Here is a 16394-nt window from a genome sequence, read left to right on the forward strand (position 1 = left end):
AACTGACATTTAATGAAATTTATAAGTAATTATTCCTATTAATTTCCAAAGTATTTTTGACTACAGACGGCTTTTTAGATACTGAATTTGTGAAAAGACCTCTATTTTTGTCTTCAAAGGCTTCACAAGATACTTGGCACTTCTAACATACAGATTTTGGTTTTTTTTTTTGTCAATGAGTTGTACTGTTCCAAGAAAGTAGTACTTTATTTTACCTGGCCACATATACTTCTTTTTAAAAAAAATATTTTAATTTACTAGTACCTTTTATGCCACTTGATGGAAATAGTGAAAATCTTGTTGAAGAATACACATTTTTAGATGGAAAAATGAGCTTTACATTCTATGTAGAGTAATATTTAAGTGAGCCTTATCTATTTTATGGAACTGTACAGAAGCTGGTTGCACCTGAGAAGCCAGAGCATTACGATTTGTTGTTTCTAATGGGTGGGTGGTGCATGCGTGGGAATCTTACTTGCATGTAAACCTGTATGGCTCAAAACATGATGAAGGCAGGAGGGGGATACTGCACAAAATTTGAGAGCATGAAATGTGACATTCTGCTAGAACTAATTTGCCGATTGCTATGGTGGTAGTAGCAAGCAGGAAACACTTCACCATCCTAATGCCTCAAACAGCAAGGTACAATCTCAAGTAGGTTATTTGGGAGTGCTGTGCTGCATTCTGGTCAAAAGTACAAGGACCTGTCAAAGGCTTTTTGATGTTACGTCAGCTCCCAAGCCTGTGGTGTAGGCTCCTGGCAACAGATCTACTGTAGGAGTCAGCAGAATACAGTTGGAACGGACTTGGGAAAATCAGCTAATTTACCCCTTGCCTAAGGTAGGCTCAGCACCAACTGAACCACTCCCTACTGATTTCCATATAATTGTTTTTTATAGCACCATATGATGGAGATTCCATAACCTCTCTAGGCCATCTATTTCATTATATAAACTTTTCAGACTGTCAGAGCTTACCTCATCTAAAAAAAAAAAAAATAATCTTCCTTGCTGCTACTCGAGTCCATTGTTGTTTGTCCTATTCCCACAGACATTGAAAATAGTTCATTTCTGCAGCAACCACGTTGTCACTTCAGTATTCTCACCCCTGGATGAAACAAGTTTAGATTTTCTCTAAGTCTTTTCTCATATATTTTCATGTTTTCTAAACTTGTACTGCTGCCCTCCATATTGGTTCCACACTGGTTCATATTTGCCTCATGGTGTCCACTGCTGGACCACGTCTTCTAGGGGAGAATATTACTTTGCAAACGCTTTGTAACACTCTTGCCTATCCCAACACAAGGTCTGGGTGTTCTTTTTTTGCAACAGCACAGTGGTGTTGACGTGTTTATAGTTTGTGATCAGCTACGAAGCCAAGCTACAAAATTGCTCTTTGGCTAGTTATTTCCAATCTTGTATTTATGCAGTGGGCTATTTCTACAAAACTGCAATGCTTTCCAGCTGGTCTTACTGAAATTGTGTTCTACTTATTTCATTACATTTATCTACATTCTGAAGGTGTTTTTTAATTCTGATTTTGCCTTCCAAAACACTTACAAATCTTAAAATTTAAAATACATCTTAAAACTATGCATTTTGCACTGAATTGGTAATAATCAAAGAGTCAAACTCAACTAAATACTCTTAAGGATTTGGCAGTCTCAGGGCACTGGGATTGGTTTCACCTATCATGAATTAGCTGTCTTTCGGGATAACACAGGAACAGCAGTTAAACCATGCGATGCAAAAGCTTTTGTGCACTGAAACGTGTACAGAATTTTATACCATTCAAAACCTACTGAATAGGTGGCAAAAAGTTCTGTGATTGTATTGGAATCACTCACTTCATTGCAGACAGGAAGGATGGAAAAAATGGCAAGTTTCTCTAAGAATGGCTGTTTGAGCTCTTGATCATGGGCCCCCTGGCTTACCTATTCTATCTTTGATTCTAATTGATGCTCCATATAAACATGTCAAAGAAAATTACAGTTAAATAGAAGCCTTTTTTATCAACTTGTTAATTTTAGCTATTAAGATCTTTTGTTATTAAGGCTATTTTGATGATTTCTATTTCCACCTTATGTAGCAGCAAGTGGAAAAACTCATTCATCTTTCTAAACAGCAGCTGATTTTCTGCACTCAGTTGTTTCTGAGAGGGAGGAGTAAAAGGTAGGAGCTCACTTGCACTTATTGAGAATATGCTGATTTTTCAATTGCAGCGAAACACTGAATTTGGATTTTGATAGCTACTTTTCACTGAACTATTTATGCACTGCAATATAATACATCAGAGATAAAATACCCATAATTTTTGCCACAACATGAGATCTGATAAATTGATTGTGCCAACTTGGAGACTAAAGAATTAATTTTTTTCTCATTTCGAATGTCTTAAAAATACCAGTTGTCAGTAAAAGATAATTTTTCCCCACAACTGACTGTAATAACATCTTTGAACTGTCAAGCAACTGTCTGTGAGTGACAGCTGAACTGTGTGTATTTCAAGAGGATCAAAAAATAATTTATGGGAGATGTTTAAACTTACAAGGTGCTAAAAATGTCAATGGAAAAGAGACAAATGTGAAAGCATAAAATATTCAAATATTTTGATTTTTTTTTTTTTTTTAGCTAAGTCACAGTTTGTACTGTCCGTTTTATTAGGTAGCATCACGCTGTCTCATGCTTTTCACTTGATGAAGTTTCATGAGCATAAAAATAAAGATATAGTAGTCATTGCCATTTCAGGTTTGAGCTGGTGGTTTGCAAGCTGGATTCAAGGGATCTCCCTGCAGCTATGCAGCATCCTCAGCTCCCCTGATGCTCAGGGCACGTACTGGGTTATATGATGGGCTGCCCAAGTGCTTTACTGGGGTGGGTGGTATGTGGCGGGGGTGGGGGGGGGGCTGCTCAATCACTGGGCTAGGTTCGGGCTAGCTGCAAACCCTTTTCTAGCAGGGTTTCTGTGAGCATAAGTCTGTTAAATAACACACACACACACGACTGGTAACACTCCAGCCTTTCTCCTGCTCCTCAGTTAGCTACATCATACACTTGAGGATAAGGGAGAATGAGCTACAGGGTATGGTGTTTTAAATGCATGAGTTGCAGAGTCAAATGTCACCTGGAGGTCCTCTAAGTGGATTTCGGGGACAAGTGGGACATGACAGGGGTGAGATTTGAAGACTGTAATACTTTTTTGAAGGTTAAGATTAAGGAAGGTTTATAATTAAACCCACAGACATTAGCCATATTGTTGATGTTAAGTATTTAGAAGATGCAATTTTATGTGCTAAAAAAAAAAAATCTTCAACCCAGACATACTATTTTAGCCTTACTGGCTTGGTTTGTTTCCAGCTGAATTGCATACAAATTGGACAAATATAACTGCGGAACCATACCACAATATCCTATGCAGAAGAAATAGGAAATTAGAATTGATTAGAGACAATTGCCTTAAAAAATATTCTTATTCCTCTTAACCAAACCCTATTGTATAAATCCAGACAAAAGAGTCTATAGCTTTCAAATCAATGTTAAGGGAAAAAGCAATACTGCTAAAATCTGTCCTTCTCTAAGAAACACTCACAGATCACAGCACAGTGACTGTGGACTTCAGCTAGTCCAACCCCTGTGCTCAGAGCACGGCCGAGTAGAGCAGGTTGCTCAGGGCACTGTCCATGCGGGGTGGACCACCCCAGCCTCCCCGGGCAACCTGCTCTGGCGCATGAACACCCTCACAACGTCACTGACACCAGCTGCAGCGGTGATGTCCCACTGATTTCAATCTTTTACTCGTGCTTGGGTCCTACCAAAAAGATCCTCAGCACAACTAATTAGACTGTAATTATCAAAAGCATTATGGGCTGGTATTTTTCAAGTTTACTGTCCTTGATTCCTACGTCATCTTTCTTTTGCCTGTTTATAGGCTCAGTTGACCGTAAAGGTCTGTGTTCTTCGGTGCTAATACAGCTCTCCCCATTTGAAAGGCAAACGCCTGTTAATGAGATGCGTGTGTCAATGAATTGTAAATTTACTGTTAAAATTTAAAAAATCAACTAGTTTAATTAAGTAATTGTGTCATGCTAAACTAAAATTACTTTTAAGTAATACCTAGCACATTCCCTTTTGTTATTGTGTTTTTATGGATGTATTGAGAAGGCTTAATATCTGGGAAAGGAAGTCCTAAGTTATTTACACATTCTACAGCAAAACACTGCATTGTTTGATCTCAGGAGTTCAAGTTATCAGTAAGAACAAACATTTTTGTAGCAAAATAATCAAAGAGAAAACCAGCACTCCTCTCGTGTTGTATCTCCACCTAAAAGTGGAGATCACCAAAAAAGTGATCACAGTCTTGCAGAGTTTGCATAGTCTGTATCTGTGCATCTGATAGCAAAAGTACTCAGGCAGTTTGTGTGTTCACCAATTGTCAGAGTGCTGTTTAGAACTCTGTGGATTTAGGGTGTGGACAATGCAGGCACAGCTGCCCATGTGTGTGAGGTCAAGGCCCCTCCTGAGCCACACATAAGCACATCTCTGGATTAAAAACCCCAGGAATCTAATTCCAGACTAGCCTGAACTGCCGGGCCTGCAGGACACACCTGGCCATTTCATACCACTTTGCTGCGGGCTTCCTCACCTGCAGGTTGGGTTCTGATGGGAACTGTTCTGGTAGCTGTGCAGCTTGCTGCTTCGGCGCACAGGCGAAGCAGAACACGTTCCTAGCCTTTGTGGTCTACTCCTGCGCCTTCCCAGGAGCGGAGCTGACGGCGCCTGAAAGCGCTGGGGCTCCCTCACGCCTTTGGTGCTTTCCTGAGGGTGGCCTCCCCTCCTGCCACGTCCGCGGGCCTCGTGCGAGCGGCTGTGGGAGCTGAGGTGGGCCATGGCCATGGCATTGAGGTGGTCCGGCGGCTCGGCAGAGAGGGGAACCAAGGCAGGGCCCCGGTGCAGAGGAGGGAGGACAGCGGCCTCAGCTACAATCTCCCCCGCGACCCGTCCCTCGCAGCTCTGTCATGGCCGCCGCGGCGCGCGAGGGGCAGTCACCGCCCTCCCCGCGCAGGCGCGTGGCGCACGGCCGTCTGCCGCCTGTGCGCACGCGCCTGGGGTAGGCGGGGGGGAGGGGGGTCCCGGCGCATGCGCGGCCGCGTGCCGGCGCAGCTGGCGGCCTCCCTGGCGTGGCGCATGCGCGGCGGCGCCGCTGTCAGTTCCGGCTGTTTGTTCGGGAAGTGGATCCGGCCCGGAGCCGCCGCCGCCGCCGCCCCCCCCCCCCTCCCCCTCGCTCCGCCGTCCGCGGCCGCTCCCGCCGCCCCGGCCATGGCCAGGGACTACGATCACCTCTTCAAGCTGCTCATCATCGGCGACAGCGGTGAGGGCGGGCGGGAGGGCGGGCGGCGCGGCCCGAGGGTAGGCCGCTGGCGGGGTGGCCGCCCCTCGTCTCCGCCCGGGCCGTGAGGGGCCTGAGGGCGGTGGCGGGGCCGGGCCGGGCCGGGCGGCGCGGGGGAGGCGGGGATGTGCCGGGGGCGGGGGGCCGTGGCGGCCGGTTGGCCGTTGGCGGGGCTCCGCCGGCGTTGTGGTGTCGGTGCGGCGGCGCTGGGCTGTGCCCGGGCGGGTGGCCCCGGGACCGCCGCGCTTTGAATGAGAGGGGGCGTTCGCCTGGGCTTCCTCGGTTTTTATCTGATGAACCTGCGGAACTGGCTACCACAGGATATTATGGTAAATAGCTTGGCGAGGTTTAGGAAAAGGAAGATTAGGCACGTCTAAGTCAGGGCAGCATCGGCATTCGCGCTCGCCTCAGCCTTCGTGAGCCGCATCTTCTGAGGGCGCCCACTAATCTCTTCGTGGGATGAGGAGGGAATTCCCTTCCCCTGTGACAGACGGTTCAAAGCATCGCTGGGAAGGGCTGGCTGCGCCTCAGCCCTAGGGACCATTGTTTCCAGTGTGGCAACTACTACGTTTTAATATTCTTTATTGGCTTAATTATGCCTTAAGATTCTCTGTCAGTGCTTCAACCTGAAATCTCAGTTCTACAGTTTGTCGCTTTTTTTAATAAATCCTTGATGAGCCGCTAGCTTTCTGTACTTCTAGTTATACTGTAGGATGCAAATACCTAAAATAGTTATGGGTAAGGGGGTGCTTTCAGATTTTTGAAAATAGACCTGTAAATACTTCCACGGCAGTTTCAAAAACTTCTGGAGGGCTAGCGTGTGAACTCAGCCTGTGTCTGGTGCTTTAGTCTAGGTACATAGGAATTGTGACTGGGAAGATTCCTGCCTTCAGTCCAGTTCAGTGTTGGTAACACTCCAGCAGCTTACAGTTTAATTTCCATAAACTGGAGAAGATGGCATCCACCCTCTTCTTTTAATAGAGGTGTGGTCCATAAGGCAGCAGGTCCCAGCATGCAGCGAGGCATGGCTCTTGGGTGAAAGTGTAATATTGCATGATCTTGGCAGTTGTCATCTCCAGAAGCTTTAGCTGTGTGCAAAAAATATTTTATTCTATAATAAACTGTGTCTGCATGAAGGGATCTAAAAAGGGAGAAAGGGCAACAGCTTAAAACCCTAGGCACTTTTGGGAGCCTATGGATTATTAAAACCAAATGCTGCATTCGGAGTAAAGCAGTAACTCTGTTGCTTGCTGATGAGTTTCGAAACTGTTCAGGCAAGATAAACAGGATGGTGAAAACTCTGAGGAAGACTTCTCCTCATTTTGAACAATTAAATTAAATTTCTTAGGTGAGTCGTCTCGTGTCCCTGTAGTGTATCCAGTGAGAGGAAAAAAGTGTGAGAATTGTCGGGTTGCCTGTGGTTCTCTGTTGTAATTAAATCTCACTATGTAGTTTGAGTATTGATTTTTCTTTTTTGCTTTTGTTTTTTGCTAACCCCAACAGGAAGGCTTTGTCTCTGCTTTCACAAAACAGTTTGCTTGCCTTGTTTATTGATGTTTATTCCTTGCAATAGGAAGTGGACCGATACTGGATGGGATGATTATGTCTCGTTTGCTTTCCTCTGTATGCAAATGTGTCAAGAGGGTAGTAGGTTTGTGTGTTTTTAGAACAGGTCATCTTGAAAAGCTGCTGATGATCTCAGTTGTGCCAAGTATTTAAAGATAATACAGGTGATCCGTGCTTTACATGTGCTTCTTTAATTCACTCTAACATTCAGTAAGATAGGGGGTTTAGAAACTGGTATGGCACAGAAATTTGCTTTTAATTTTGCTTTTGCAAAGCCAATAGGCTTTTTTTTTTAAGTTTTGTTTCATTTTGCTGCCTTCTTCAAGCAAAGAGGCCCTGCTTGCCTTCTCTCTTCAGCTCCTCAAATAGCTCTGTGTAGGAAGCGGAGGGTCACAGAGAGTGTGGTTTCTCTATACGTGAAGAGTGAGGGTCAGAGGCAGTGTTTGTTTAGTGAGATTGTTGTCATCGGGAGCATGTAGAACTTCCTGAGCTCGGGAGGTTTCTCTAGAAGCTGCCCGAGTGGTGAGAGCGGTACAGACAGGACGGTGTCGGTGCAGCGCGGACACTCTGACAAAGCAGTGGTCATGTGCAGCCCCTGCAGCTCTGCCGCGCAGCCCGAGGCTGGCTGACATCTGAAGAAGGTGGTGTGGTCTGACAAGTCTGTGGGTTCCAGCATCTACTTTCTTTTTATTAAGCTGAAGGCCAAGGCTGCTTGATCAAGCAGCATAGTACTTGCTGGAACTTTTTTTTTTACCTTAGACAACCAGTATTTTGCAGGGGTTTGCTCTTGCTAAATAGCCAGTCCTCTGTTTAGGAGCTGCTCTACTACCTTTCTTGAGCTCAGAGGTATTCAGTGTATGCATTCTGTAACTTTGTATTTTTAATAGCGTTCTTTTTTTTTCTGTGAGATTTGTAATACTCAATGAGAGATGAGCATGGCTTCTCCAGATGTCGGGTGATTTGTACTCTTTGCAAATGAGATCTGGCTTACTGGAATCATGCAGACTTTTATGTGTTGGGTTTTTTTTTTTCATTTGATTATTTTTTGGGTTTTTTTCATGCTGCTAGCTATATTCAGATGCCAGCAGCTGAGAAGAACTTGCACGTTATACCTCATCGAAACAATTAGTTTAAATAACTTCTACCTGAAAAGATTTGATAGATAATCACCCTGGTGAAGGTGAATTTCCTCTTCATGCCCTAGCAGACTACTTTTTGGGGGGGAAGGGAGAGGAAGGGGCATTAACAGCAGACGTAACAACTTCAAGGCATTCTGATACCCAGGTTCCCTTGGTTGGGTGTGCAGGAATGAGTTTCTTATGATTCTTGTCTGAAGCACTGTGAAAAATGCTTCCCTGCAACAGGGTGTGATCAGGGTTCAAACAATCACGTAAGGAAAACCTGGATGAAGTGCTACTCAAAGCACTTAGGGAAATGTTTCATGGAACGTTTTGGCGAAAGGTACAACTTCAGAAAGGTATGTGTCCTTCCTGTTAGTTGTGGAACAAGCCTATTTTGGATGGCAGCATAGAACAATGGTTCCCAACTCCCCTGTTTGGTTTAGGCTTCTGTTAAACTGTGGCCGTGATAACATAAGCTTTATAGTACCAAACCCTAGTCTGATTGTCTAAGTAGTCCAAATTCCACTGCCGTTCAGCACGGCATGAATGAATGGGAGGTAGGCAGTGGTGTTAAGCATGATGTGCAAGTGGAATTCAATAGAGTCATTTAGAGCAGCGTTCTGAGTACTTGCTAATTAGCATGACATACTCATTTTTGGATCTTTCCTCAGCAAATGGAAGTCTACTGATCGTAAACTTGCTTTCAGTTATTACTCTTTTATGACCTCTGTTACTGACCACAGTTCAAAAGCTACTGTTTGAGAGGTTGCTGAGGGCTGGAGGAAGGAGGGGACACCCCCCACTCTGTACTGCTCCAAGAAGCGTACCCAGTCCTGGAGGGACTGCAGTGTGCTTGGTCAAATCTTCAAGGAGAGAACTGAGATGGGTAGTCAAGGTGGATGGTGCTAAATTATCTGCTAGGAAAAGATCCTAGTTGAGTTAAAAATGCAATGAATGGGTAAAATACTGTTATGCTACCTGACACCCAAGATGACTTTATTCAAACATCTTGCTGTCTTTGTTTGTCTTAGGTGTGGGCAAGAGCAGTTTGCTGTTGCGTTTTGCAGATAATACATTCTCAGGTGAGTGTTTTGTTTACTTCAATAAGTGAAATGGTCAAGGTCTGCTCCAGTGCTGCTGATTGGCAAGGAGTTGTTCTTCTGCATTTACCCACTGATAGCTGTACTAGGAATACATTATGTTTCTGGCTTTGCTTCTCTTGGTATAAGCCTATACAAGCCATCCTGTCTGATCTTCACTTGCAGCTGAAAGTACCACAATATTTAAATACTGACATGGTTCCAGAAATAGCTTAGGTTTTTTAGCTTATGCTGCACTCTGTGCAGACTTCCCATTGGCCATTTGGGATTTACACTGATTGAATATTGTGGCTAAACCACTTACATTTGTGACATAATTAATTTATTGGTAGGAAACTCTTAGAACAGTCTGTATTCAAAGTAAGTGATTGCATGAGCATTTAAAGCAAAGCTTTGTCTCACAGTTTTCACAAGTGGAATACTTGCATAGTTATTGTCCGTTTCTTGAGATATTTGGGTGCTTCCTCCTGACCACCAATGAGGTAGAAGAATAATTTAATTTTGTAACACAGAGTTTTAAATTTTAAGGGTGCCATGGGAGAAGTGGCTTTATGGCTAGAAAAAAAGCTACTAGCTGCAGATAAAAATATGCAGATCAGCATGACCTGATATGGCATTTTAAAAGATAAGCAGATAGGGGGAACCTGGTTCTTCTATCCAATCTGAGAGCTACTGCCAAATAGCATTCAGACATGTGCTTTGGGACATCCAAAATAAACAAGACTTAGGTTCTCACTAACCTATGCTTTCCCTTCAGGCAGCTACATTACCACAATTGGAGTGGATTTTAAAATTCGGACAGTTGAGATCAATGGAGAGAAGGTGAAGCTACAGATCTGGGACACAGCTGGACAGGAGCGCTTCCGGACTATTACATCAACGTGAGTATAACTGGGCTTAGTGATGTGTAGCTTAGTGTATGGGTCTCGTAGTTTAGAGTTACGGTTTAGGTATTTTAATGTTGCAGTTGATTAGCTAACGATGGCTTTGCTGTCTGTACAGTGGGACTTCTCTCAGGTGTTTTGGAACCGCTAGCAGTCGTGCTCTTGTGGCTAGGTTTGAATCTGGGATTTCAGATTTCCTCACTCTTGGTAGAACTGGAGTTATTTCACTGTTCTGCATATGCTAGAAAACTTGTTTCTGAAGCCTGTCCAAGAAGGTCACCCTCTGATAGTATATATTGCAGAAGTATAGAGTGAAAACCCTCTGTTAGTGCCGTATAACTAATGAATAGCTTTGAGATCGAAGAATAGGATTTCCTATATTTAGTTTTCTTTTAGGACAAACGCATTGTAGCGGCTATCTTTGTGTGGAGTTCTGTTAAAGCAGACACCCACATGAAGTTAACCTTTTCCTTGGTTCGAGTTCAGTTTCATGCTCATTGTCCTTTTGAACAGCGTGTGCACAGCTTTTCCTGTTCCTGAAGAAACCACACCCAGAGCTACAGCGGGGGATACTAAGAATAAAATGTGTTTGTAAACTGATTGCGGTAAAGGTGGGACTGCTCACTGTGGCACTAGGGGTAGAGGGAAAAATACCCTTGGAAGTGGAACTTTTGTTTCCTTTGGATATTAACGAAATATAATAATTCTTGCAAGACCTAGGTGTTTCACTTGGCCTTTCATGACTGGTTTCTCTTTTGGCTCCTATTTTTGGGAGGAGGATCGTTTTCAGCTGATGTATTGGTTAACGTACTCAGACATAAAAATAATGAGATTGGCTGCATCTGTGTTATGTCTAAACAGCTAGAAATGGCAAAATTGAGCCTGATGTGTGCACCGCCCCTTTCCTCTGCGCTTCTATACGGATATTACTGGATTACTTCCATTGTTTCTCAAGTGTTTAGCTAGAAAAAAAAACTCGGTTGCCTCTTGTAGGGTTCCTGTGCATGACATCACTTCTTGTTTCAGTGCTGCAGGCAGCTTGGGGCAGGAAGTGGTGGGGGGGAGGCAGCAGCGCACTGCTGTGGCTCCCATCAGCTGGGCGCCCAGCCTCGTCACAGCCTGCCCCAATTACTGCTGAGTCAGCAAATGGCCTTCCTGTTTTCAGATTCCCTGACAGGACTCGGAGCCGCGTTAATGAGCGTTGGTTCATGGGGCTGATGCCAGCTAGTTTAGAAAGCCATGGTATCCGGCACTGAATGGGGAATACCAGGAAAGGAGGCTTCCTTTTGTGAACGGGAATAGCTGCAGATCAGACTTTGCGTAGTGTTTTATGTATTTTTTTTCCTTTGATTAACATTTAAAATAGATAAGCTGAAATGGTTTGAGGGCATTTGTGCCATGACCTGTTTGAACTCTGCTACTACTTCCTTTTGCATAGCTTTTTACCAAAGTGAGGTATATTTACTCTTGGGGAAGTGTAGGCCCTGGTTTTCCTGCCTTAACTCTAGTAAAGTACTTACAGAATCTTCCATGGTCAGGGAAGAAAGATTTGAATTTTGGGCAACTTTAAGCAAAGAAGTTCCTGTGTCCAACTGCATTTAAAGTGTTGAGGAACGCACTTCGGGAATGCTGGTTACATTGTCATGAGGGCTCCTCTTGATGCTGGGTCGGCTAGCTGTGACTGTCTGGCGTTCTCTGGTACTTTTCAAGAGGTGCTCTGGGCCTGAACTTATCACCTATAAAAACAGGAGATAACAAAGAGTCAGATTTTCAAAATGGTTCCGTCTTTTTTTTTTAGTGGCAATGTCATACTGTAACTGATTTGCTTATCCCAAACTGACTGACAAATGGAGTTACCGTGCTAGTACTTACGAAAGGGCTTGGCTACCAAATCGTGGGTGGAGTGGGAGTGCGCTGTCAACAGTGTGGTAGTCTTTGTCTGGTCTTTGACTAGATTGAGGTTTAGATTGAAGTTAATAATATACAAAGGTGTTCCTTCTGTGCTACTGTAGGCCAGGAAGTTTCTTTACAGTTAAAGGGAGGGTTCAGATTGATGCTGAGCCAAGCCTGGCAAGCAAGCCTGAAATTAGAGCCCATCTGGTAATAATAGTACTAGGTTGGAAGTACTGCTGTGTAGACCTAGAATTGCAAAATGGTATAGGTGGTAGGAAGTTAATAGTGGAAAATTGGGAAACATTAAAAGGTTGCTTTATTTTGATTTCACTTGACTACAGCTACAGAAGCTGAAAAACAGAATAAAGCTGTTAAGGAAGAGAAGTCAAGTTGATCTGGAGTATTCTACAGAAACTCAGGAAAACTAAACTAGATCAGAATTTCAGACTGGGAAGTATAAAAGACAGCAGCCGTTTTTACTGTCTATTAAATGTGGAAATACTGGGATAGCTGGTGTCTGGTGGGAGGAGAGGCCAAGATTTGTGAATTTGGTTGGCATGGAACGTCATCCAAACTCTAAATTTGATTTAAATTCACCAGAGATGTAGCATGCCGGGACTCGGCTGTATTAGCAGGAATACTTAAGATGCGTGAACAACCAGTTCCTGTACTTGATTTGCTCTTGTAGATAGGACTGCTTTGTCCTGATTCAGGACTCTGATTTTAGGATTTAAGCTTTACATAACAGTTGTCAGATGCCTGTTCAGGATGATGGTGATAACAGAGGGACCTTCTGCCATGCATTTGTGTGGAATGGCATGTTCAAGAGAGGGATAAGCTTTTTGAGATGACAGAATCGCTGTGTCTTGTAAACCAGATATGATGGTTGAGAGACCACAGGTCAAGTGACCTGTGACAATAGATGTGCTTCTAGGAACGTGAAAAAAAAAAGAGTATGAAAAGAGATTATTAGAAGTCTCTGGAATTAGTTAGAATTCTAGAGGAATGAAAAATAAGGAAACATGTATACTACAAACTAGTGAAATATTAACATAGATGCTGGATTAAACCAATGAGCTATTTTCCATGTTGACCAGTTAATATTTTTTTTCTGGAAAAACTAACATATGTGCCCTACTGAACCAATGAAGTCAATAATACTCTCTCATCTAAATCTGACTTAGCTACTGTCATGCTTCATGAAACTAGTTATTATAACTCCAGATGCTAATACTAGAAGCATTTACTAGGGGAAATCTGGGAACTTTTCTTGTAGTATGAATGGCACAATGTTCCCATCTGCTTAGAAAGGTCGTCGTCAGAGATGTGAGGGGAGAATGGAGGTGTCCGAAGGACACGATGAGTTTGGTTAACCAGTTCTGAAGATTCTCTGTATCAAGTCTACAGTATTATTAGGTAATGTTTCAAAGGCAGTAAGCTTATGTCTTTAAGCTTCTTTAAATATAATTCTATAGGTAGAACAAGCAACTTAGGTGGTACTGTGTTTATTTCAACTTAAATGTTATAATTCTTAAATCTTTTCCACATCAAAGCTAAATTTAAAGCCTTTAGATCTCCGTAATATTTCCAACCATATAGAAGATATATGGGCGTATACAGGTCAGGTTTGGTTGTCTTTCACCTCAATGGGATACTTTCATGGACACTCTAAACACCATTAGCTGTTCTATAACTTTTTATTTGCTGTATTTCATTAATGTATTTATCACTGGGAGTAGTAGCAGGTACTGACTTTTGAGGTTTGTAGGGTACATGGCAGAGTGCACCTACCACATAGAGGACAGCTAGCATCGGTCATTGAGCCCTTGAATGGGAGGCTGAGATTGAGAACTTCATTTCTCCTCTGCTCTCATTTCTGTGATCTCCATCTTCCCTAAAATGTGGATGGGAAGAAGATAAGGTATTCTTTCCCTCGTGTCAAAGCCTCAACTACCTCTTGGTTGCCAAAAGCACAAAATTTACACCTACTCCTCCCTGAATGCCAAAAGCCCCATCTGTTCTCTACTCGCCAAAGCCTACAACTTGTTATAAAAGCAATCCTGCACTGCATCATTCTGAAATTTGAAGCATGGGGTAGGATAAATCAGATTTTGTTTTCTAGTACTGTCCTGCACTTGGGGTTGGAGAATCTTTGCTGTACTTGTTAAGCCTAAAATGTTATCTAGGACATAAGGCTGTATCTGACAAATGTCAGAAAATAGCATGACTAGCTTTTTGAGAAAAATGCATATTATGGGGCTTAACAGTTAGAAAATAAAAGGTAGTCATGGTTTTATCTTTGGGGCTGCTAAAAGGTAATGTCAGCCAATGGAGAAAATGACATTTTAGTGTAGATGAGGGGTTGGCAACCTTTCTAGAACAATGTGCCAGACAATTTTCTCTTCCAAAAATAGAAGCAGTGTATGCCGGTAGGAACTCAGCAGGAGTCAGGGGTTGCTGTCTTGCACAAAGGAAGATATTTCTGATGAGGTGGTTGGCAATATTAGTGGCAGGAGCTCCCAGCTCCTGCGGAGTTTTGAATGCCATAGTGGTCTGTGCTGCATGGTCCATCCCACGGTCCTCATCCCTAGGAGCAAACAATGACTGTGCTGATGACATGTCAGGAGTGGGATCTATATGTGCAGGGTGCATGTTATTCTACTCCCCGACATCATGCGCTTTGCTTAGAAGAAAACCAAGGTGCGTGGGCAAGGTAGGAGCAGCAGGATGCTCCGTTGCGTCCTCTGGTTTGGATGACTGGGATACCAGGCGTGGCTTGATGGTGTGCACAGCAGAATGAAGCAGCTCTGCGTAGGTGTAACTGAACCACCGCGTTTCTCTAAAGGCTGAGTGTTGTCTTTGCAAATGTAATGCTCAGTGTTAGGGAGGAAGTGGTAGGTCAGCCTGAGGGCGGCTGAATTAAAAGACTATTAGGTGATGCGGGAGAGTTTGAAGATAAGTTATTGTTCAGATATAGAGAAATCCAGTGTGTCGATCGTATCGCCGATCTTTCCCTTTCTGATGCTATCACCCAAAACAGTATTCATCCAAAATTGTGCAGTGCATGTTAGTGTCAGGAGAGGATGGATTATTTTTGCAATGTGTGGATTCAGGCTATGGAATACTTTTCCGCTAAAGAATCTAAGTTATGAAATAAGGTTGAGCTTGTTGTAACAAAGTAAAGCACAAATGCAGTGCTGTGGCAAGTTTTAAAGCTATTAAAGGAACTGATTGCAAATGGACTCGAATATTTGAAAGTGCAGGATCTCTTCTGGGTGGGGAATAAATAATTCTTACATGAGTTGGTTCTTGCCAAAAAAGGTGAACGTACAGCATAAATTACTGGTAAAACACATGTAAGAAATATTTGACTGTCTTCTGAAAGTGCCCAGATGAGCAATAGGAGCAGGCTCTCCTGCTTCTGTAGAGTATGTATTGTATCACAGAGGAGTATTGATATCCAGGACTGTCCCTACAAAGTGGTCACAAGAGGAAGGGGTCAGGGGGAGATACGTGCCCTCTGTATGTGACATATGTCTGTCTGTGGAAGGCTGTCTTGGTGGTTTATAAAGGCAGGTGGCTTCTGTTGTAGAAGGGGCGGTGAGGCTAAAGGTGGGCAAGAGAGAATGACTTGCTCAAGCACGTCAGTAGCAGAAGTGAGCCGAAGCCTTGAGATCTTCTGTAAGGTAGTGCATTTGGATTAGATTAAAAGGCTTTGAAGTTCAAAAGCGTGTTTGCTGAGTTGAAATAAATTATCAAAGAGAGAACCAGAATGGTCACAGTGGACATCTTCAAAGTGCAGTGGAAGGGACGGTGCTGCTTGTGGTAAGAGATCAAGCTCTAGAAATACTGTCACAATTTAAGAGAAAATCCTTGATTTTGGTGTGCTGAATTCTTGAATTTGTTTTCTTAAAAATCTTAATATAGATCATAAGAGGAATAAATGAAAGGAAGAGAATAAAGCTACACAAAATATAAACACTGGATGCTGGTGAAGACCTCACTGTCAACTGTTTCAGTTACTTCCCCTCCTCCTCCCAACTGCCCAATTTGCAGTAGAGAAAAATACCTGTTAGCCCTGTGAATGTGTCTGAAAACTGAGAAGGTGGAGCTTGGTTTTTTTTTTTTATATATAGCATTCTGATGGTGTGCATACTGTCTGCCTTTAGTGGGTTCATGCAGGTGATAATGTTGGAACTTGAATTCAGATATTTTTCTTGCATATCAGAATTGCTCATCGTCTTTTAAAGGTGCTGGTTGCCCAAGACTAATGGGAATAAACTGAAACGAAGCTTATTTTTAATGGCTAAAGGTAGAAGAGCTCATTGAATGCACATATGGAGTTGATCTGTTGAGTAGGAAGGTGTGATCAGAACACAGTCGCTCAACAAGACAAATTTTTGTGAGCTCAAGAGAACTGTGACTGAGGGTTGAATATATTTGGA

General features: G+C 43.1%; 1 protein-coding gene across 2 annotated transcripts in view; it reads left to right on the plus strand.

Annotated features, from left to right (window-relative positions):
• The first annotated feature begins 5248 nt into the window (after positions 1-5248).
• The window catches only part of RAB35 (RAB35, member RAS oncogene family), a 33819-nt gene continuing 22673 nt past the window's right edge, over positions 5249-16394 (plus strand). For both annotated transcript variants that reach the window (XR_008469098.1, XM_054219222.1), the window contains exons 1-3: positions 5249-5367; positions 9104-9154; positions 9930-10053. Coding sequence is in view for 1 of the 2 variants with exons in the window: in XM_054219222.1 (XP_054075197.1) it covers positions 5316-5367; positions 9104-9154; positions 9930-10053 (227 nt within the window). In the remaining variant the exon portion in view is untranslated. The remainder of the gene's footprint in view (positions 5368-9103; positions 9155-9929; positions 10054-16394) is intronic.

Source organism: Rissa tridactyla, chromosome 13 (assembly GCF_028500815.1).
Source record: "Rissa tridactyla isolate bRisTri1 chromosome 13, bRisTri1.patW.cur.20221130, whole genome shotgun sequence".
Lineage (NCBI taxonomy): Eukaryota > Metazoa > Chordata > Aves > Charadriiformes > Laridae > Rissa > Rissa tridactyla.